Genomic DNA, 21808 nt, shown 5'->3' with positions numbered 1-21808 from the left:
ACTGAATGGGTTGTGGTCTTAGAGCTGTGAAGGGCATGAAGGGTTCAGGGTTGGCTGTGGCACCATCACAAAGACCAGAGTGACCTCTGAAGAGAGAAGGCTGGTGGCCCCATCTTTGAGAAGCCACATCTTTGGGTTCCTTATTCTCATTGTCTTTTTTTGTGGTTTTTGGGGGGGGGGGTTACGGGGATCTAACTCAGGACCTTGTGCTTTCGAGGCAGGCACAGTGCCACTGAGCTAAATCCCCGGCCCTTCTCATTGTCTTTTTTCTTTTTCCTTCTGTTTTCCTGAATCCAGCATTACACTTAACATACCTTTGGATTACAAAATACTTACCTCTGTCTCCTGTACTTTTTCTCCCTTTAGAGAGCTTTTCTTTTCTTTTGGGAGTGTGAGGGAAGTTGAAAAAAAATGAAAGAAGTTGAAAAAAATGCTGTTTAGTCATATCTTAAGATCTGCTTAACATTTTTTATTGTGTACTCAGATGAAATTTGAGACTTAGAGATACTATTAAATGACTTACCTAAAACCACAATGCTAGAACTTGAACTTGGGTCTTTTGACTTTCCATAGCTTATGCTATATCTTCAATAACACATTTTCAGCAGGCTTTTGTACTCTATCCTTTCTCTCCAGTGAGAAATCGACAGACCTTCCTAGGGGCCAGCTATCCCAGGTGGATATGTTTATGCCATTTGGCCTCTTCAGTCTGTCTTTGCCAAGAATACCCTCAGCATAAGTAGTACAGTTGCCCTTGTTTGTTTTACTTTCAGCCCACTGTGACACAGCAGTATATGCAGTTAAAAAGAAACTTCATCCAAGGCTTCTGGAAAAGTCTTCATTTAGCCTCCAACCATTTCCTGGTCCACTCTATTGTGTGGATGTCAGAATGCCCTCTTCTGGTGAGAGGGAGATATTTTGCCAGTTTTCCTGATACAGAAATGAAATATAAGATTTGTTTGCAGTCTTACTGTGTTAGATGCTATATGGACAATTCTAGAATTAATCTTTGCTCATAGAACATGGTTACTTCCTACTTTAGATAGTGTTCAAATGGGAAGGGGAACAAGGAAGGAGGGAGGGAGAAAGGAAGGGACAAGAAAAAAAGTGAAAATAGAAGGAAAAAATGGAAACAAAGCTTTTTTACGTAGGGAGGGGAAGGGGCTTGGGGGGAAAGGGATAAAATAAAATTTATTAATAAAAAGAACATAGTTACTTCCTACTTTTAAGAAGCAGGGACTTAGCTGGGTGTAGTGACACACACCTATAATCCCAGCACTTGGGAGGCTGAGGCAGGAGGATCACCCCAAGTTCAAGGCCAGCCTGGGCTACATAGTAAGACCCTGTCTCAAAAAACCAAAAAAAAAAAAAAAAAAAAAAGGAAGCAGTGGCAGCAGTGACTTTTGGCTTCATCCAGCCAAACATGGATTCCTTACAGGCTGAGGTTTTAAATTCAGCCTCTCTTATGCTTTATTACATAAGTGATATCTCTAGCTGTTTCTCCTAGTATCCGCCAGGGGCAGTTGGTCTTGAAATTCCCAGCAGTGTGGAAATTGTAGAAACCAGCTCCAAGAACCTCTGTAGCCTGTGGTGGTGCATAGTACCACAGGGCATTTTCTCTTCTCTTTGTAAAGATAGGACTGTGTATATATATGTGTGTATATGCATAACAGGCATGCTCGTATGTACATTCTTGTGTGGATCCTTTGTGGTATACAATTTTATCTTTTGGGGGGTGTTTAAGACAGAGTCTTGCTCTGTAGTTCAGGCTGGCCTTGAAGTAACTATGGATTCTAGGCTGGCCTTGAACTCCCAGCAGTCCTCCTACCTCAGCCTCCCAAGTGCTAGGATTACAGGCATGCACCACCATGCCCAGTCTAATTTTATCTATTGAGTCTCTGGTTAATATTGTCTGTTCATCCGGCCAGGGATTTAGCTCAGTGGTTCCGTTGCTTGCCTTGCAAGCGCAAGGACCCGAGTTCGATCCCTGGTACCAAAAAAAAAAAAAACCATATTGTCTGTTCATCTTCAAATAACAAGGTCCTTGAATAAAAAACCAAGGGAAGGGGTCGGGGATTTAGCTCAGTGGTTCTGCTGCCTGCCTCGAAAGCACAAGGTCCAGAGTTTGATCCTCAGTACCAAAATAAATAAATAAAAAACCAAGGGAAAATAATTTTTCATTGCCTACTTAACCCTATTCTGGGTTAAGCTAATTAAAAACAAAGGTTGTGGAAGTTGGCAACACTAGAGATCTCGGCTGAGGTAGAAGAAGGAGATAATCTAGGCTTTCTAAATCAAAAGAAATGAATTCTCTTCATTATCTAATTCCCTTGCTTCTTTGGAATTTTCCAGCTATATCTCCCTTCTTTCCAGCTACCATGGTTGATCCTAATTTTCTGACCAATCCTTTTTATTTTTCCTAGATGGTTAGATCTCTGTTCTACCTACATCATCTAAGAGACCGTATTCACCATACCATTAATCTTTAAAGTTTTTATTAATTGAAATCTAAGAGAAATGCTTCTGCCTTATTTTTTAGTTTAGCCTTTACTGGAAAGATAACAGACATAGCCCATAAGGGCTACTCTATCACTTTCAAAGGACAGTCACCTGCCCTCCTCTCATATAGCAGCATGGTCACGTTTCCAAAAATAAAGGCAGGGATTAGGATTGGCTGTTCCTGGAACAACTGTTCTAGTTTATTAATACATTTTTGTAGTTGCCCAGTTTACCCCCAGGCCTGGCTGTTAATTCCTCCACTATAATATTAGCTATAACTGTAACTCCAGGAAACACTTTTCTTCCACTAAAATGATGGCTTGCAGTTCCCTTGAAGTTTCTGTAGGGATGCTTGTCTGGGGAAGATGCACACAAACATGAAATGACAGCGATACCTATACACAGACTCCCAACTCACAGTGACACAACACCACAGTGAGATACATACAGAAATACCTCTCATATACTTACTAGCTCATGTTTTAGCTGAGGAGTTTCCAAAACTGAGACTATTCTCTTCTGAAGATGCCCCTCTTCCCCCTCAAAAAAAAGGGAAAAGTTCAAGATTGATTTCTGTCCTATAATTTGGGAAACATTACTTTGAATTTTATTTTTCTGGACATTATTTTCCATAGATTTGGTTCCTAGTGGTAAGGAATAAGCCTTATCAGTCTTCTACCTCAGTGATTAAAAGAAAAAAAAACACCTAAACACAAAACGAAAAACAGTTCTGCCAGACATAAATGTCATCTGTTTGTATTTATGTGGTTTGCTCTGCCCAATCGACCTTTCTACCCAGGTTTAATGATGCCACTTAAAAACCCATTCACATGTCCCCTCTCCTTTCAGAGCTTTCAAGCTTAAATTGATTTCCTTATTCATCCCCTTTCTCCTCCTTTCCACCTACTCTCAACCCAGGCTTGTTCCCCCAACCTGATTATATGGAAGTGCTGTCACTGGGCAGTGGATTTTTTTTTTTTTAATTGCCACATACATTAAGAAGTAGCGACAGTTCAGCTGCTAACAGATGCCACCTGCTTTTGGCTTGAGGAAGAGAAGCATAAAAATCACCTCATCAACAGAGTAGCGCTCTCTCTCGTGTCCTCAGCTGAGTGAAGGAACAATGCTCCAGGCCATTGGGGGAGGACTAAGTATGGGGAAGAACTCAGGACAGAGGCTGCAACCGAAAGCCCTGGCTTTATTTTTGCTGGGATTACAGAAAACAATATGGGTACTTTGTTCCTTTCTTCCTTGTCTTTGAGCCCTCAGTAGTTCTTTATGACTACATATTGGTATGGAGCTTTCTGTGTCTTGCTTTTGGTCAACCATTTACATAGCCCCTACCTTTCCTGGCCCAGAGCATTAGGCTCAGATTATGAGCTGCCTTCTAGAAAAGCTATAGATTTGATTATTTTTGCAATGGGCCCTCAGGTAGCAAAGAGGAGTTTGAATAAGGTCAATTGCAATTTTGTTGGTAGAAAATGTTGGAGCTGATGGGGCTTTTAGAATGGGGAAGTAAAATGCCTAGAGCAACTATAGTAAGAGGAGAGTTGTAAAATGCAGAACAGTCCACAACTGTGCTATTTTCCTACAAGCCATACTGATGATTAACCTGTCCCCCCTGGCAGGGGATAGGGAGATATAAGCGTGTTTCTCTGAGTATTTGTGCTCTCTGATTGGATGAGCCCTAGAGGATGAGGGGCACAAATTGGCCTGGGAATAGGATCTGACAGATGTTGTGTCTCCTAAACTCCGCTCTCAGACTTCCTGCCATTTTTTTTCCTTTCTGTTGACTGATGCTACCTAAGAAAAGCAATCACACTCACCTCCCAGCATGACTAGTGCCCAGGGCTGCACATTTCCCATCACAGGAAGCAATGTGGTGGTAGCCCTAGAGCACCAGGCCATGAAAACACCAGCATTGCAGCAAGTTTTCAAGCCAGTAACCCCCAGCTCCCACTTCTCTACCTCCACACACACAAACTCAGTCTCAAAAGGGATATAGATGGGGGGAGGTCAAGAGTAAAATCTCAATCTAGACAGTCTCATGTGAGGAGGCAGAATTCCTACCTATCCCTCATAGCAGGGACTGTCCATCAAACTGCTTCTGCCTGGGCTGGGGATTTAGCTCAGTGGTTCTGCTGCCTGCCCCACAAGTGCAAGGACCCGAGTTCGATCCCCAGTACCAAAAAAAAAAAAAAGCTGCTTCTGCCTGATTTCTTACTTGGCCTTTTTTTTTTTTTGGTACTGGGGATCAACTCAGGACCTTGTGCTTGCAAGGCAGGTGCGGTGCCACTGAGCTAAATCCCTGGCCCTTTTACTTGGCCTTTTATCTTGAGGAAGATTTAAAATCAGTATTCTACTTCATTGTGTCCTTCCCTTTCTCTATCCTGTGAGTGGATGTGGCTAACCATGGTTACCCCTAAACCTTAGGGTTGCATTCTGTCCGTCACCTGTTGGTGTAACCTTCAGAGTATCTGCCCCTCCCATTGTCCTCTGGCATTGCCTTCATTCAAAACCTCATCTCTTTCAGGAGCTTCCTGAATGTTCTCCCTGCCACTAGTCTCCCTCCCTTCACTAACCTGCATTTGGCCATGTGGGTTCTCTCTCCACCAGTCATATCCCAGCATTTTCAGGATAAACATGCAAACATCTTATGAGAATGTACTTCCCACTCTGAAATCAGCTATTTGTGTTGTTTTGCTTTGTTTTGTTTTGTTTTTTGAGACAGGGTCTCACTATGTAGCCCAGGCTGGCCTCAAACTTGCTTTGATCCTCGTGCCTCAGCCTCCAGAGTGCTGGGATTACAGGCATGCGCTACCACACCTGGCTGGCATCAACTATGTGTTTAATGTCTAACTTCTTAATAAACTGTCCATTCTGTGACGGCAGAGACTGGGCTTTTTTGTTGTACACTGAGTGCCCAGCATAAGGACTGGCACACAATAAACATTTGATAGAATCTTTTAATTTCTCTGCATAGGCCTTGTGTCTTAGCACCTCGAATCATTTGTCATTTCCCAAATATGACATGTATCACTATGCCATTTCTTCTGTTTGAAATGTTTCTCAGCTCACCTCACCACTGGCCAGGACACTTCCTAAGTCTGGCTTCATGAAACTATATACATCTCCAGAAGAGTCAGAGATCACTGACTTATCTGTAGCCCTTACCAGGAAAGTTTGCATGTGTTTGCAGACCTGGCTGATCCACCAGACCACCACCTGTATTTGAGCAATCTGACCTTGGTATTTGTTAATGCCCAGCTTTGATAGAATGGAGTATTTTTTCTGCCAAACATGTGAGAGTGCCTGTTACCAGGTGAAGACCAGGAGAGCATTGGTGGCATCTGGGACTCATCTTCCTTAAGCTGAAGCTTGCACTGATTTGGGGAGAGGAATCAGAAGCCAAATCAGCAACCATAACAGATTTGTGGTGGGACATGGTTTTGAGTGACCGTAAGTGAGCAGGTGGATTTGCTTACAGGCTTTCCCACTCAGGGATAACTGGAAGGCGAAAATATAGTTTGAATTCTCAATCAACTACTTTTTTCCTGCTACTCAGGAGTGTCACCTTCCGGACCAGGTGTGGTGGTCATGCAGCTGAATGTCCCTAATGGACCCCAACCTCCCCAGAACACATCCATGGTCCAGTGGAATCATTGTAAATATTATAGCATGGACCAGCGGGGTCAGAAGCCTGGAGACCTGTACAGTCCTGACAATAACCCCCAGGTGAGAGTCCTCTAACTCAGTCTTGTCTTGGCAAGGGAGTAACTATATTCTCAAACATTCTTTGTCATTGATTGAACAGCCCTTTTTTTTCCTTTTTTTCCTGGTACCAGGGATCAGACTCAGGACCTTGTGCTTGCAAAGCAGGTGTGGTGCCACTGAGCTAAATCCCCACCCCTACCCTATTTTTTTGAACAGCCTTTTTTCACATGTCTTTCTTTGAGTATTTTGCAGAAGAAACCAGAGAGAACATCTTTTTTTAAAGAACGTGACATGTAAGGTGGCAGAAACAATGCACTTAGAAATGCTCAGAGAATGTTTAAAATGGAGAGGCTGAAGATGTAGCTCAGTAGTAGAGCAGTTGCGTAGTATATGCGAGGCCCTGGTTCAACCCCGGTACTGTAAAATACATAAACATATAAATACACACATACGTGCATACACATATACAAACCAGTTAAGAACTAGAAGGCAATTTGAAGGAACTTTGGCAGAATTTACAAAAGAACCTTTTTTCCTGAGAAAGGGGAATATGAAGCCAAGCTGTAAGAATATGCAGAAAATAATAATGTTTATATGATGTATGCTTCTTTGTCTCTCCCCCTCCCCCTGCCCCAGTACCAGGGATCGAACTCAGGACCTTGCACTTGCCAGCCAGGTGCAGCATCACTGAGCTACATCCCCAACCCTGTGCTTCTCTCTTCTGTAGGCCAACACACAAATGAGCAGCAGTCCTGTCACATCTCCTACTCAGTCTCCAGCACCCTCTCCTGTCACCAGCCTCAGCAGTGTCTGCACAGGACTCAGTCCCCTGCCTGTTCTCACACAGTTCCCCCGGCCTGGGGGTTCAGCACAGGGTACGGAATCAAATTATGGTCTGATGCTGTGGAATTCCCCCTTCATATCCTATTACTAATGGGGAGGTCAGAGGTCATGAACAGGCAGGAAAGCAATATGGCTGGTATAGTTCTGGAAGCTAGCTCTTTCTTTAACATCCAGGGACACCTATACCTCTCTAGTGCTGCCCTTACTTAATCTAGCTGGACCTGAAAGTACACACGTGAAATCCCAGCTACTCAGGAGGCTGAGGCAGGAGGATCACAAATTTGAGTCCAGCCTGAACAATTTAGCAAGACCCTGTTGCAAAACTGGGAGGGGGAGTGTTGGGGATATAGCTAAGTGAGAGGGCCCTGGATTCAACCCATAGTACAAGGGTGGGAGAATTACCTTACTCTAGCCTTCCTTTACACGCTTACTATTTACCTACAAAAAGAACTGGGGAAGTCAGGCAGGCTGGCACATGCCTGTAATCCCAGTACTCAGGAGGCTGAGACAGGAGGATCGCCACAAGTTCAAGGCAAGCCTGGGCTACATAGTGACTTCAGGGCCAGCCTGGACTACATAGTGAGACCCTATCTGAAAAAACAAAACAAAAAAACCTGGGAGAAAGATGCTTCATGAACTTTATAATTAACTAGAGTTTAGACTAATATCAGCACTGAGCTGATTGCTGGGTATGTGCAGCTGTGTCAGAACAGTATGATTTTAAAGGAAGAAATACTGGGCTTGGATTAAAAGGTTTGGATACCAGTTCCAGTGCCACCATCGACTAGCTTTATGATGTTAAGCAAGTTGCTTAAACTTGGAACTACACCTTAGTTTTCTAATCTGTAAACTGGGGTTAATTATGCATACGATAGGAAGAGTCTTATCTGCTTTCTGCCTTGGCTGTCACAAGCAGTATAAAAATAAGATTACAGTACAGTTTAAAAACATTAAAGCGTTCTGATGTTATAATATTTTATCAGTAATAGGTAGCAGTATGGTGCTAATATGTACCAGGCATTACTATAAATGTTTTACATGTCTTTATTCATCCAACCTTCCAGCCACACCAAAGGGGAGAACATCCCAACATCACATTTCCAGCAACAGAGCCAGTATGTTAACATAAGCAGTCTGGCTCCAAGTCTATGCTCTTGTCTACCACACTGTGTTGCCTCACATGAATCACGTGAACCCTGGGTTTGGGAGTAGAGAGACTATATGAGATAGAAGACATTCATAAGGATCTATAGGTTTCTTTCCCAGTCATTTCTATAGGGTCTTTTGTCTGCAATGGGCAGAACCCTTCTTCAACAGTGAGGGAGTCTAATAGCCCTATCTGTGAGATAGGGCTGCAAGCAAAAGGCTTTAGGAAAAGAGACAACTCTTAAATCAGTCACATGGTCACACCTATCACAGAAGAGGTAGAAATAGTATGCTATCAAATCTTGGTAATATCTGAAATGTGAAATAAAAACTAAAATCTTCTAATAGCCATGAAGCTCAAGTTCCCAGAAAACCATCTGCTCTTACTCCCTAGGTGATGGGCGCTACTCCCTCTTGGGCCAGCCATTACAGTACAATCTGTCCATCTGCCCTCCCTTGCTCCACGGCCAGTCGACATACACAGTGCATCAGGTAGGAGTGTCCACCATTAGCCTTAGGACCATCAAGTCCTGCCCCTTCCATCTGGGCCTCTATCCCTGAGCCACCTACTTAAGCCACCTGGGTGGACAAGGGAAACAACACAGGATGGACAAACCAGAGGGAGCCCCACTTCTGTACTCATTACTCCCACCCCACCCCAGTACCAAGACAGAAGGGCTCTTTGTTTCTCATTGGCTACTCACTGGCCAATCTGACTGCCTGGCGGGGTGGAGTCCTCAGGATTGGGTGCTACTCAGTCTCTCAGGCAGACACTGGGACACAAGGGATTCAATGTTGTTTACTTGGAGTGAAAGTTGCCTTTAAAATGTTGAAGGGACAGAGCGGATTAAAACATGGAAACCGGAGCAAGAGACAAACACTCAAGTCTGCCTCTACTGACCTGGGGACAGCAGATATTGGTGAGTGGCAGGATACCAAATCCCCACAAGAAGATGCTTAGGCCCCCAGCCCTTCATTCCCAGCCCAGGATAGATGGGAAGGCCATCTTAGAAAAAGGAATGGTAATGGAGCCTTTTGTGCTCAAGAATAAGCAGAAACTGGAGAAGTAAAGTGTCTTAGTCCCCTTTACCAAGCCATCCCAGGTCTTAAAGCAGATCGCACTAATAATTGGGGAGTAGCACCATAACAGGAGTTAAGACTTATTAACGGACAGTCTTCTGGGAGTACTCCTGACCCTAATTTAGGACATCTGCCTTTGGGAGTGCTAGACCTGTGTAGGAGATGATAGAAAATTGGGGCAATAACTGTCCTTCCTCAGGGCTTCCATGCTAGACATACAAGGTCTCTTGGAATTCCTCTTATTTGTACCAGTTTGCTGAACAAGGAAAGGAAGGGAAACAGACTTCCCAAGGTGATAAAAAGAAGAATGTGTTGGTCTAACCTCTGCGTTTGAAGGAAACTATGGAACATGCTTCAGATTGATCCACTGACTTTTTTATAAGACCACTAGTAAAAGCCACATTTCCTTCATCACAGTGACCCCTTGTGAGAGAACTAAGGTGTTGGTCACCAGATCATAAACCTGAGACATGATTCCCAGTCCCTTCTTGCCTGTATCTCTGGGAAGAGAAAAGAAAAGGGTTCATTTTTTTCCCTTCCTAGTTGTCCTCATTGGAGTCCAGTTGGCAAGGAATCTGATTGATTGGAGGAAGGGAGGAAAGGGTTAAGTGGGAAAAGTGGAGCTTCTGAGGACATTCTATACACACTTTATCAGGTGGATACCTCTCACAACCTCTCTCCTTCCCTTCCAGTCCTGGGGCGGGTGCTGGAGGTGACAGATCTCCCTGAGGGCATCACTCGTACTGAGGCGGACAAACTCTTCACTCAGCTCGCCATGTCCGGCGCCAAGATCCAGTGGCTCAAAGATGCTCAGGGGCTGCCTGGCGGGGGTGGTGGGGACAACAGTGGGACTGCTGAGAATGGCCGCCACTCGGACCTCGCTGCCTTGTACACCATCGTGGCTGTGTTCCCCAGCCCTCTGGCTGCCCAAAATGCCTCCCTTCGCCTCAACAACTCTGTGAGTCGCTTCAAACTTCGAGTGGCCAAAAAGAACTATGACCTGAGGATCCTGGAGCGAGCCAGCTCCCAATAAACAGAAGAGGGGAAGGGACTGGTTGGGGAGGGCAGGTGGAGGGGGCTGAGGTAGGACAGAGGTGGGAAGTGAGGAGATGGACACGACTGATGTCTAAGACATTAGGGATGAAGAAGCAGACTCTCGTTGGCACTGGACTCCTTCCACACTCCCCTGCCTTGGGTACCCTATTCCTCCCTGATTGGCCCCCCTCTGCTTCCCTCTCCTTCCCATTCTCTTCTGTCATTTTTTATCTTTTCTTCCCCCATGAGATTAATTTCTTTTATAATTTTTGGTCAGGTCGAATTGGGAGGGTCCCATGCTCCCCTCTTCTCTTTCCTCACCACCCTAAGCTCCCTTTCCTTTTTCAGTCTTTATGAATATATTTATATGGACAGAATTAAGAAAAAAATTGATTTCCCCATTCTCTCACTTTCCCCATCTTGTCTCTTCATACCCCACAGTTAAAACTTGGGATTTCCCCCGTTCCCAGAACACTTGTATATTGTTTGTTTAAGGTTCGTGCCGCAGTAACAGACACAGTATTTAATTGCACATACAGATGTTTGCTGGGTATATCCGCTGTAAATTTTATTTAATCTGGTTTTTTTGTTTGTTTGTTTGTTTGGGGGGCATTGTGGGGGGGAGGTTGGTTTTGTTTTTAAATATAAAAAAAACTATCACTGGACATCAATCACTGTTTCTCTGTTTTGGCCCTGATGTGGGTGGGGTTTGGGAGCCCTGGGTAGGTACAGCTCCACGGCTGTTGGAGGGATTTGTCATGGGTTAAGATGGCTTCCCCCAAAATGTATGCATATGTTTTCCTGACAGTATTCCTTCTGTCTCATCCTCTCCCTTGTACACAGTGTGATAGATGGCTGGTTCTCAGTTCTCTATGGGACCTTGGTTTGGGGCTCTCCCAACTCTGCAGTTTATTAAGCACATCGCTTCTCATCTCTGGACCTCTGTGACCACATCAGAGGTTCCCTCCAACCAGTTAATTCTGATACTCATTTAGAACTCTCATGGCTGAGCTGGGGACGGGTAAGTGAAGTCCAGAACTGGGTTGAGATGCTGGCCTCATTCCTGTCCATCTAAGCTTCTGAAAATCCTTCAGGGATGGAGAACTTGGATCTTCCATTCTTTTTTTGGTCCCGGGGATCGAACTTGGGAACTTGCGCTTTCGAGGCAGGTGGTGGAACCACTGAGCTAATCCCCAGCCCCTGGATCTTCCGTTGTAAAGCCAGAGGATTGAGTTCCACTTGGCAGAAACAGAAATGGGTGTTTCTTATAATAAAAGCTGCATCAGTTGAACTTGCAGTGCCAAGATGCTGTAGTATCCAGGCATGCTCAGCAGTCTGTGTCCTGTATGGCTGAAGAAAAGTGAAGCACAGAAGTCACCTGCCTGCAAGACAGAGATTCTCTTCTTTTTGGGGACTCCTAAGGCATCCTTGTTGTCTACAGCCTGTCAGAGCAGGGTCATAACAGAGCTATAGACTTACACCCTTGTAGCAGGTTTCAGTCTCACCCACCCCTTAAAGAGAGAAACAACCAGTGGAGGTAAATGACAAAGCATGTGACCCTGGAAACTCTTGGGTCTAGATAATTATCTTTATCCAAGTTCTTCCAACAGCTTGTCTAACCCAACCTCAAGTGTGTTCCTTTATTTCTCACAGAAGGGATAAAACAGCACTATATTACTACCACTGCATTGCTCTTCTTCAAGATCTCCTTCAACCACATCACAACCCAAAGTGTAGAAAAAGCTGTATCCCCATGAGATGAGAGCTGACAAGCTCCTTGGCCTTTCAGTTTATATAAAGTGACATCAGAGGTGGCAGATGGAATCAGGGAGTCAACACAGTGTAGGAAATGTAAGGGTTGGCTGTCCTATCTTCAAGGGTTTGCAGTTCTTTCTTGATGGGCATAGTGGTGCATACCTGTAATCTCATCACTCGGAGGCTGAGACGGGAGGATCACAAATTCAAGCCTAGCTGGGCAGTTTATTTAGCCTAGCTAATTAGCTAATTGGCTCAATTTAGCAATCGAAAACCTGTCTCAACTAAAAAGGGTAGGGGGAGATGTAGCTCAGTGCAGTCCCTGGGATCAATCCCCAGTACCACAAAAGGGAGGGGCAATTTGCCGTTCTTATGGGGAAGGGGAAATTGTGTACTGAAGGAAGATGTAACCTTTTATCTCCTGTTAACTAAACCATCTACCTGATGGTTAAACCCTCACTCTTTGAGCCCCTCAGATGGAAATCCTAGCCTGTCTTTTAGTAACTATTACAATTCCCTTCATCTTGTGAACAAGATTTTAGAGGAACGGGAGCAGGGGGGATTCATAAGGAACAAAGCAGTACTACAGATTCTTCATTTCCTTACAGGGTAGCACGTACCCTCTGTCTGCCCACAGATGGGAAAGCAATCTTATGTGGCTGATAGGAGGGCCCAAAGAATTCAAATGACCCTCCAGCAGGTTTCAGCCCTTTCCTGGCATAAAGGCTTGAGGCTAGATGAGTGCTTGAGGATAGATATATATTAAAACATGGGGCTACTAAAAAACAGTGGCTGAGAAGGTAAGTCTAGTCCTTAAAGTAGGCCTAGGGAAAATAGAACTGGGGAGGTTTTTGAACTTTAGGGAAAGGGTATGGGCAAATCTGTTTATAGTTCATCTTGACTTTACCTTTAGATACCTAAATTCCCCTCAAATGAGTATGTAGCATGAGCAGAAACTGTCCCTTCGTGACGATCCAGTGTTCATCATAGATGAACAATCAAAATCAAAGAAGAGCAGCTCTGGGGGATGGGAGGAGTTAGGGTCTGGCCCTGCCCTAGACCTCCCGTGTCCAATTTCTCCATGTCAGCTGTGCTGCTCAGCTGTCCACTTTCTTCCAGCCCTGTCATTTCAGCTCTGACACCAAGCCGAGAGGCTAGGAGGCCTACAAATACCGTCTGGGTAGCTGGTGTGAGTACGAAGGGTACTGGGGGGGCTTAGCCCCCAAGGAAGAAGCTCAGTCTTACCCTAGTACCATCAGCAAGGCCTCAGGCCCTCCTTCCTCCTCCTACAGACTGTGGACTGATTTAGGGAATCCCAAACGTAAGTTACTTCATCCTCTCCATTTCCAGGACTGCACCCCAGCTTCCCTAATCCTTAGTCTCTTCAGCTTCATTTATCTCCTTGTCTGTGAGTAGTTTGGTTTTAGAAGTGAAATTGTTTTTCTACTCTAGAATGAGCTAGGATTGGAGGTGGGGTTGGGGTCCAGGGAACTGAATAGTAGGAGAAGGAAAGGCTCATATTACTCTGAAAATAGCTGAGGCCTGAGGCAGGATGGGACAGAACTAGGCACAGGCCCCTGGGGCCCAGGAAAGAAAAGAACAAAATCTCAGTCTATCCTTCCATTCATGCTCTCGTGGACACATGTAAACCTCTGGAAGAAGGATGTGGGAAGGTTTGCATCATGTCCTTATTGCCCATGAGTGTCTAGAGGAAAATCCCTAACCTGGGCATCCTGGAGGTCACTGTTAGGGCTGTAAATTCTGGGGCTGCCCCTGAGGGTGGGAGGATGGGTATTAGTTTGAAAAACTGGATGGGAAGTTGGTCAGTCTGCTGGGCTGTTTTCTGGACCTCCATGGAATCCATGGAATAGTAGGACTGTTCAAAAGCCTACCTACCAAAGGATCTCACTTTAATCAAATTTCTTCCAAAGTCTTCCCTTCAAAGACCACCATACTGCAAGGGACAGGAATAAGGGAAGGAAGAATGGTAGTCAGGGATTAGATTTCACAGTAGAGTTCAACCTCTTACAGGATGACAGAGGTGCTAGAGTCTCCTAAGCCCTCCTTGCCAGCAGAGACTCCGCAAAGTGGGGTGAGTCTGGGCCTCTGACCACAGGATTCGGGGTGAGGGGACATTAAGGCTTCTGAAGAGAAGTGCTTGAATTGATCCCACTTGCTAATGCTTCACTTACTATTTGAATGTTAGCCAGCACCTGCAGCCTGTAGTCCCCTAAATCTGGAGAACATTGCTTGCTCCAGCTAGAGTAATGTATTAGCTTTAGCTCCACCTACTTTTTTGTTTTTTGTTTTTTTGGTACTGGGGATCAAACTCGGGACCTTGCACTTGCAAGGCAGACAGTGGAACCACTGAGCTAAATCCCTAGCCCCCTGGCTCCACCTACTTTAAGAAGGGTGACAATTCTAATACTGGGTTTCCCTCCCTCAGCTACAGCGACTAAAGCAGTTGTTCAGGAAGGAGTCTCCAGAAACAAAAGAGATGGAGCTTCCCCCAGAGCCCCAGGCCAATGGTGAGGCAGTGGGAGCCGGGGGTGGACCCATCTACTATATCTATGAGGAAGAAGAAGAGGAGGAGGAGGAGGAGCCACCCCCAGAACCTCCTAAGCTTGTCAATGACAAGCCCCACAAATTCAAAGATCATTTCTTCAAGAAGCCAAAGTTCTGTGATGTCTGTGCCCGGATGATCGTGCGTGAGTCATGAAGGGAAGTGGAGAATGTGATGTTGAAGGCAACAGGGCAGGGGAGATGGGTTTAGGAATATTTGTAGCAGACAGATGGACAAGATTCAGCTTATGAAAATACTATTCACTATTGATAATGGACAGTCCCGGAAAAGAGAAGCTCAGAGCTAGCGTATCCATAGTGGGAAAGGGCACATCAGAACCTCACCCAATTATTCTCCCTCTCCTAAGTCAATAACAAATTTGGGCTCCGCTGTAAGAACTGCAAAACCAACATCCATGAGCACTGTCAGTCCTATGTGGAGATGCAAAGATGCTTCGGCAAGATCGTGAGTAGTTTGTGGAAGCAAAAAAGTAGAAGAGAGGGCATGTGTTGCCAGCTACCCCCTTGCTTGTCCCTCAGGTGATCCTGTACATTTTCCTTCTCTTTCTCATCCAATATCTTACTCTGAGAATGGTTAGCTCATGCATGAAGTAGGGTGCTGGGCCCTACCGTACTACCTCTAATGCTTCTGCCTATCCCATCCTACAGCCACCTGGTTTCCGTCGGGCCTATAGCTCCCCACTCTACAGCAACCAGCAGTACGCTTGTGTCAAAGATCCCTGTAAGTGCCCAGTATGGGACCTGAGGGAGTGGTCAAGCCTCAGAGATGGTTTCATACCACCTCTAGCTTTGGAAAGCCAAATTGTGAAACATAAACCTTCTGTTTTCTATAGTTCTTCCTCAGTCTAATATTTTTGTAGCCATTTTGGAGGCAGTCAGTATTCCCTTGATTTTTGTTGTTGTTGTTTTTTTTGGTACCGGGGATCAAACTCGGATCCTTGCCCTTGTGCAGCAGGAGGCTAAACCACTGAGCTAAATCCCCAGCCCCCCAGTATTCCCTTGTTTTATTGCTGAGGGAAATAAGATTTATCTGTGGCTACATGTAGCTAACAGGATGTAGAGCCAAGACTGATCAACTAGCTTCAAAATCTTTGTTTTTAACATACAAAACCATTTTTAAGCAAGAAAAAGGATTCTAGACCGTCTTCATCCTTGTAACAGACACTTGACAGACTCAAGGCCAGACCAAAGCTGTGGACATCCTGGGCAAATTTCTAACTTGGCAACTCTTAAAAGTATATTCATTGATAATTTGTTCAAACCAACATTTATACAGAGAGCCTCAATTCTGAGGAACATGAGTGAAAAGAATCTGCTGGTTATAGCTCCCCAGCTTCCACATGCAACTCAGCAAAACAAAAGCCAGCGGTTTAGGGATAATTCTCCTTAGACTAGTGATTCCAAGTCTGCCCCCAACCCCTAAGAAACTTGCCAAGGTTGTCTTCCACCACCATGTAATGCTCTTCCTAGAAGTTCTGGTAAATATCACAACAGTGTTTTTAAAGCTCTTTATAGATTGGTAATATAGGTATTATCCAGCACACTCTTCCCTAATCCTCCCCAACACCCACACCCACATACTTCTGAGTATCTACTCAATCCACCTCTCCCTACTTGAGGTCTCTTTCCTCCAAGCTTTCTCTGTAATATAAGTAATGTATTTTTTTTTCTCTTCCCATTCCACTAGCTGCTGCCAATCGAAATGACCCTGTGTTTGAAACCCTGCGTACTGGGGTGATCATGGCAAACAAGGAACGGAAGAAGGGACAGGCAGATAAGAAAAATGTGAGCACTATACATCCCCACTGAGGCCCTCCCAGGAATTCTATGGGGGAGGTTATTTCTCCTTTGGAAAACTGACAGGCTATGGATATTCTCCCCACCTCACCCCCCGCCCAAAATAGCACATAACCCAACAGGCATATTTTTGCATGCAATTTTATAGGGTTCTTTGGACTACTGCAGCTCACCATGGGTCTCAGGTTAAGAACAACTTGCCTTATAGGCCAGGGATTTAGCTCAGTGGCAATGCACCTGCCTCACAAGTGTAAGGTCCTGAGTTCAATCCCCAGTACCAGAAAAAAAAAAAAAAAAAAAAAAAAAAAAAAGAACCACTTCCCTCAATTCCTTTCTGAAATTGTCAAGTTAACCACCACAGAAGGCTAGGTCTCAAGCCCTTGGCACTGTTGGGTAAGAGAAGCAAGAGTTGTGTTTTGGATTTAAAGAAGAGAATTTGACATGGCAAGTAATGAGAGAATTCTAGAGCCATGCCAGGGTACGTGAAGATCATCTAGTGTGACATAATCATCTTATAGATGAGGAAACTGAGACACAAAGCCACTGGCCAAGAGGAACCTCATTTCTTTTTTTCTTTTTTGGTACCGGGGTTCTAACTTGGAACCTTGCGCTTGCAGGGCAGGCGGCGGAACCACTGAGCTAAATCCCTGGCCCCTCATTTCTTTTTATAATAGCGTTACTATGTTGGTAATGCCATAGATTTGGGTTCAGTTCAACAAGGAATTGATATCTTTCTGGACAACCAGATGGAAGGACTAACACAGATGATGATTACAGTTAAATCATTTCCTAAAATTAAGTGACTGGCAGTGCCCAGTCTGATTTCTGATGCCTTGTAACAGGATTTCTGATGCCTTATAACAGGATTTGGTTCATGGTCCTCATCTCTAGCCTTCTTTCTCACTGATACAAATGGTATATTCAGAGCCAGGCATGGTAGCTCACACTTGTAATCTCAGCACTCTGGGAGACTGAGGCAAGAAGATCACAAGTTCAAACCCAGGTGGGGCAATCTGGCAAAACCCTGTCAAAGAAAGAAAAAGAAAGGGGGGAGGGGGAGGAAAGAAAAAAAGAGAGGGGAATGGGGAGGGGGCAGAGAGAGAGAGAGAGAAGGCTGGGGATGTAGCTAACTGCAAAGGTCCTGGGTTCAATCTGGGCTTTAAAAACACCATTGTGAGGGCCGGGGATTTAGCTTAGTGGTTTCACTGCCTGCTGCGCAAGCGCAAGGACCCGAGTTCGATCCCCGGTACCAAAACAACAACAACAACAACAAAAAAGCACCATTGTGATATTTACCAGAACTCCCAGGCAAAGCATTACATGGAGTTGGAAGACAACTTTAGCAAGTTTCTTAGGGGTTGGGGACAGGCTTGGAATCACTAATCTAAGGAGAATTATCCCTAAACCGCTGGCTTTTGTTCTGCTGAGTTGCAAGTGCAAGCTGGGGAGCTACCACCTCTGGGTTCAATATATTATATATGTTCATTAAGTTTGTGGGAAAGCTAGAAGGAATAACTTGTACACTGAATATTTTAAAATTTTAATAAATTAGAAAAAAGACCCAAAACTAATGATTTGAAATTTCATAAAAAATATACTTTATCAGTTCTTAGATTTTAAAAAAAATCACCAGGTGTGGGGGCACACATTTATAATCTCAGCTACTCTGGAGGCTGAAGTAGGAGGCTACATCCACCCTGGACAACCTGCCAAGACCCCTATCTCAAAATAAAATGTAAGCTGGGCATTGTGGTGCACACCTGTAATCCCAGCACTCAAGAGGCTGAGGCAGGAAGATTGCCACCAAATGAAGGGCCAGCCTGACTACATAGTGAGTTCAAGACCAGCCTGGACTATACAGCGAGACCCTGTCTCAAAAAAACTTAAAAAAAAAAAAAAAAATACCTGGAATCTGGATCGTGGGTGGGACTTAAAGGGAGTGAAAAAAGATTTTTTGTTTTTTGAGACACAGTCTCACTTTGTAGTGCAAACTGGCCTTGAATTCACTGTGTAGTTCAGGTTAGCCTCGAACTCCTGGTCATCCTCCTGCCTCAGCCTCCTGAGTGCTGGGATTACAGGCATGCACCACCACCACCAGCAGTACTGAAAATAATTAGAAAAGAAAAGCCAGAAAAGACATGTCAGTTGTCTTCATATATTTAGGAGGGCCATATTTGTTACACATTTATAGCTCCAAAGGGCAAATCAGGACCAATAATTAGAGATTATAGGGAGACTGACATAGGCTTAATATAAGGAGCTGCTCCCAAATTATATAGAGTTACTTTTTCTTTGTGGTGCTGGGAACCAAACATATGGCCTTATTCATGCTAGGCAAGCACTCTACCACTGAACTAATGCCCAGCTCAATGGGGTTACTTTGTAAGGTAGTAAACTTCCTGTCATTACAGTCAAGCAGAATGTGGGTAACTTACCTGCCAGCACTTTTCAGAGGAAGTCTCTACATTAGGACTAGATATTTCCCCCAAGTCTCCTTCCACCTTGAGATCCTATTATTCTGTAGTTCTCTGGCCTAACTGGAGAGCCAAGACAAGCATGAGTTCCCAAGACAATATCTCCCTAACTCTGATCCCCTCTCTAGCTTCTAACAGCCATGATGGAGGAGGAGCCAGAATCAGCCAAGCCAGAGGAAGGCAAAGCCCAGGATGGTGAGTGTCACCCACCTCCATCCACAGAGATGAGATAGGGTCAGGGGCTCAGCTGTGGTAGAGGTTGTGGAGAGGTAAGGGCAGCCCAGGTTTGGAGATAAAGGAGAACCTTCAACACAAGGGCAAGAGAAGAAGAGCTGCCCTCCAGGAAGCAGCAACAGTGTATCCATGTTTCCTATCCCAGGAAACCCTGAAGGGAACAAGAAGGCTGAGAAGAAGACTCCTGATGACAAAGTGAGAATCCTTTCCCCCTGCAAGGACCCCAGTCCTCTCCCCAGCCCAGGTCTGATGTCACTGACCACCTCAACAAAAGTTCCCATCACCCTCCTCCACCCTCACCATCACCTCACACACACCCAGCAAATTCCTCAGCTCAGGGACCTAGAAGAGAATTGGGATGTAGTGTCTGGAGATTAGCCCTCGTATGGGGAGAGGAGTGCTGAAACTCATCATCCATTTTTGCCCCCAGCACAAGCAACCTGGCTTCCAGCAATCTCACTACTTTGTGGCTCTCTATCGGTTCAAAGCCCTGGAGAAGGATGATCTGGACTTCCCGTAAGAGGCCTTTAGAGAAGGGGGTGGGGGTTACAGGGGAGTGAAGAGGGGAAGAGCTGGGCTCCCTATGGGAAAGGGAAAGGGGGATCTCCAGGCTTGGAGCCTCTTGAGGCTTGGCCTGGGGCACAGCCAGGGACTGTTATGTGACTGAGACCTCTGTTCCTCTGCCAGGCCAGGAGAGAAGATCATAGTCATTGATGACTCCAACGAGGAGTGGTGGCGGGTAAGAGGAATGGCTGCAGCTAGGGCCGGGTATGGGTTGAGTCTAGAACCTGTGAGATTGATTCTCCCTACTTCCCTAGGGGAAGATTGGGGAGAAGGTCGGATTTTTCCCACCAAACTTCATCATTCGCGTCCGGGCTGGAGAACGTGTGCACCGTGTAACAAGATCCTTCGTGGGGAACCGCGAGATAGGGCAGATCACTCTCAAGAAGGACCAGGTAGCTCTGGTGCCCCAACCCAAACTAAGGCCTTAGTGCTCTTCAGCCAGCCATACTGCTTGGATATCTTAACCCATTAATGAGACTAGGACAAGCCTCTGTAACCTCAGCTTCCCCTGTTCTTCTGACTTTCCCTCGATTCCTCTCCTACTCCCTAATCCTTTAACCCTAGATCAGTGGTGGCGAATTTATGGCACCAGTGCCGTAGCGGGCACACGGAGCCCTCTATTGTCCGCGTGAGAGCCAAGTCGTCCCAGCAGCTGAATACCGGAAAAGTTGTTTTTTCTAAATCTAAGTATTCAGGTTTAAATGCAGTGTTGGCACTTTACAGTAAATAAGTGGGTTTGGGATTGAACCTTGGTCACTTGGTCTCTAAAAGGTTCGCTATCACTGCCCTAGATCGTGGTGCAGAAGGGAGATGAAGCTGGCGGCTACGTCAAGGTCTACACCGGCCGCAAGGTGGGGCTGTTCCCCACCGACTTCCTGGAGGAGATTTAGGCTTGCGGGCGTCTGCAGGCAGGAGACACTCACCCATTCCCCGTTCTGGGCGGGCCCAGTGGAGGCTGGGGAGGAAAGGGGCGAAAGCAACTAAGACTGCTGCTTGGGGGAGGCCCACCAGTGCAAGACGGAGTTTCTGGGAAGGGACTGGTTCCCGCCTCCGTCTCCCAGCCTAGGGCCTCGAATACCTGGTGTCCAGGGCAGCCTTCACCCGCAACCCCTCAAGTCCAGCCTGCAAGAGCTGGAAAAGGAATGTTTCTCCAGTAAGATGCGCCGAGGGGTGTCGTGGGGACGAGCTGTCGAATGTTGCAAATTTATTAAAGTTTTGACAAAAGTATAAAAAGTTTGTTCTTTCACTGGGAACAAGGAGAGAGCTTTGAGGGGAGTGAAGAATGCTTTCCCGCTGTCCCATCTTTCGGATAACCAAGACCCATCTAAGCTGAAGTTGGTGGGAGGTATGGAACAGTTGCATCCGTCCGGCGAGACCTCTGCTAGTAGGGAAGAAAGACAACCGGACTGGAGTCGCCACCCCGCTGTTCCGGCGGCTGGAGCAGAAATCTCGTAGCAGGGTAGATGATCCTTCTAGCTCTTGGCTATTTAGCGGTGGGCTGACCCTTGTGTTTCGGAACTTGGCTCAGCGCCGAGCTGGGCCGCCAGGGGGCGATGCAAGATCTCAGTTGGAGATCGGGGAATGGGCAGGGGCGGGAGGAGGATGGATAAGGGGAGAGAACCAGAGACACCAAGCCCGAGACCCTAGGCCTGGCAGGGGGGGTGGGGTGCGTGCCGTCTCCATGGCAACACTTCCTCAAATCCTCCGGGAAAGGAGCTAGCGAGGCCGGAGGGCGGGTGTTAGCCCCTCCCGCGCGGTCCCTGCGCCAGCCCTTTCCGACAGGTACCGAGAGAGGACGCCCGAGCGGACAGCTAACCGGCTCTGGCGGAGTCCCCCCCTGTGGCGCGCCGTATGCAAATATTGGCATTTGCATATGCAAATATGCAAATATGCCGGCCCTTGTCAGGGCGGCAGGTGGCGAGGAGCAGGAAGGTGTGGGGAAGGGAGCAGAAGGAGACAAGGAGTTTGGGGACCTGGGAGTAGACCAGTGAGAGACAGCCTGGGGTGATCGCTGGAGTGGGGCAGGCAGAGGGTCTTGAGTTGATGGCGGGTGGGGGAGGGTAGGGCTGGCCCAGAAGCTCCTC

The 21808-nt window shown here is 46.0% G+C and overlaps 2 protein-coding genes across 22 annotated transcripts in view; both read left to right on the top strand.

Moving 5' to 3' along the window:
* The window catches only part of R3hdm2 (R3H domain containing 2), a 171103-nt gene extending 160115 nt beyond the window's left edge, over positions 1-10988 (top strand). For all 19 annotated transcript variants that reach the window (XM_021241510.2, XM_087192176.1, XM_004861236.4 and 16 more), the window contains 5 exons: positions 6065-6234; positions 6941-7088; positions 8597-8694; positions 9038-9122; positions 9975-10988. In XM_021241510.2, coding sequence (XP_021097169.1) covers positions 6065-6234; positions 6941-7088; positions 8597-8694; positions 9038-9122; positions 9975-10315 — 842 coding nt within the window. In that variant the 3' untranslated portion in view covers positions 10316-10988. The remainder of the gene's footprint in view (positions 1-6064; positions 6235-6940; positions 7089-8596; positions 8695-9037; positions 9123-9974) is intronic.
* Positions 10989-11187: 199 nt separating this feature from the next.
* Stac3 (SH3 and cysteine rich domain 3) lies at positions 11188-21272 on the top strand. Of its 3 annotated transcripts, XM_021241518.2 has the most exons (12): positions 11188-13393; positions 14104-14164; positions 14519-14780; positions 15003-15100; positions 15304-15376; positions 16343-16440; positions 19055-19121; positions 19306-19355; positions 19591-19676; positions 19848-19899; positions 19979-20116; positions 20516-21267. In XM_021241518.2, the coding sequence occupies exons 2-12, from the start codon at positions 14105-14107 to the stop codon at positions 20612-20614; spliced, it is 1083 nt and encodes a 360-aa protein (XP_021097177.1). In that variant the 5' UTR covers positions 11188-13393; position 14104; the 3' UTR covers positions 20615-21267. The 3 variants fall into 3 exon arrangements, with proteins under 3 accessions (XP_021097177.1, XP_021097178.1, XP_021097179.1); XM_021241519.2 differs by lacking the exon at positions 14104-14164; XM_021241520.2 differs by lacking the exons at positions 15003-15100; positions 15304-15376 and having other exon boundaries at positions 20516-21272.
* The last annotated feature ends 536 nt before the right edge of the window (positions 21273-21808 follow it).

The sequence above is a fragment of the Heterocephalus glaber genome, unplaced genomic scaffold, assembly GCF_053883595.1.
Source record: "Heterocephalus glaber isolate CG9 unplaced genomic scaffold, H.glaber_assembly_v1.0 deba00001569, whole genome shotgun sequence".
Lineage (NCBI taxonomy): Eukaryota > Metazoa > Chordata > Mammalia > Rodentia > Bathyergidae > Heterocephalus > Heterocephalus glaber.
The sequence above is the reverse complement of the archived record's forward strand: the minus strand, read 5'-3'. Positions and strand labels throughout refer to the sequence as shown.

What these genes read in the sequence shown, in the direction of transcription:
- Stac3 (XM_021241518.2), top strand. Translation starts at nt 14,105, where the DNA reads ATGACAGAGGTGCTAGAGTCTCCTAAGCCCTCCTTGCCAGCAGAGACT. An exon ending in AAGGATGATCTGGACTTCCC is followed by an intron (nt 19,677 to 19,847) that starts GTAAGAGGCCTT and finishes TTCCTCTGCCAG; the next exon opens with GCCAGGAGAGAAGATCATAG. An exon ending in CCAACGAGGAGTGGTGGCGG is followed by an intron (nt 19,900 to 19,978) that starts GTAAGAGGAATG and finishes CTACTTCCCTAG; the next exon opens with GGGAAGATTGGGGAGAAGGT.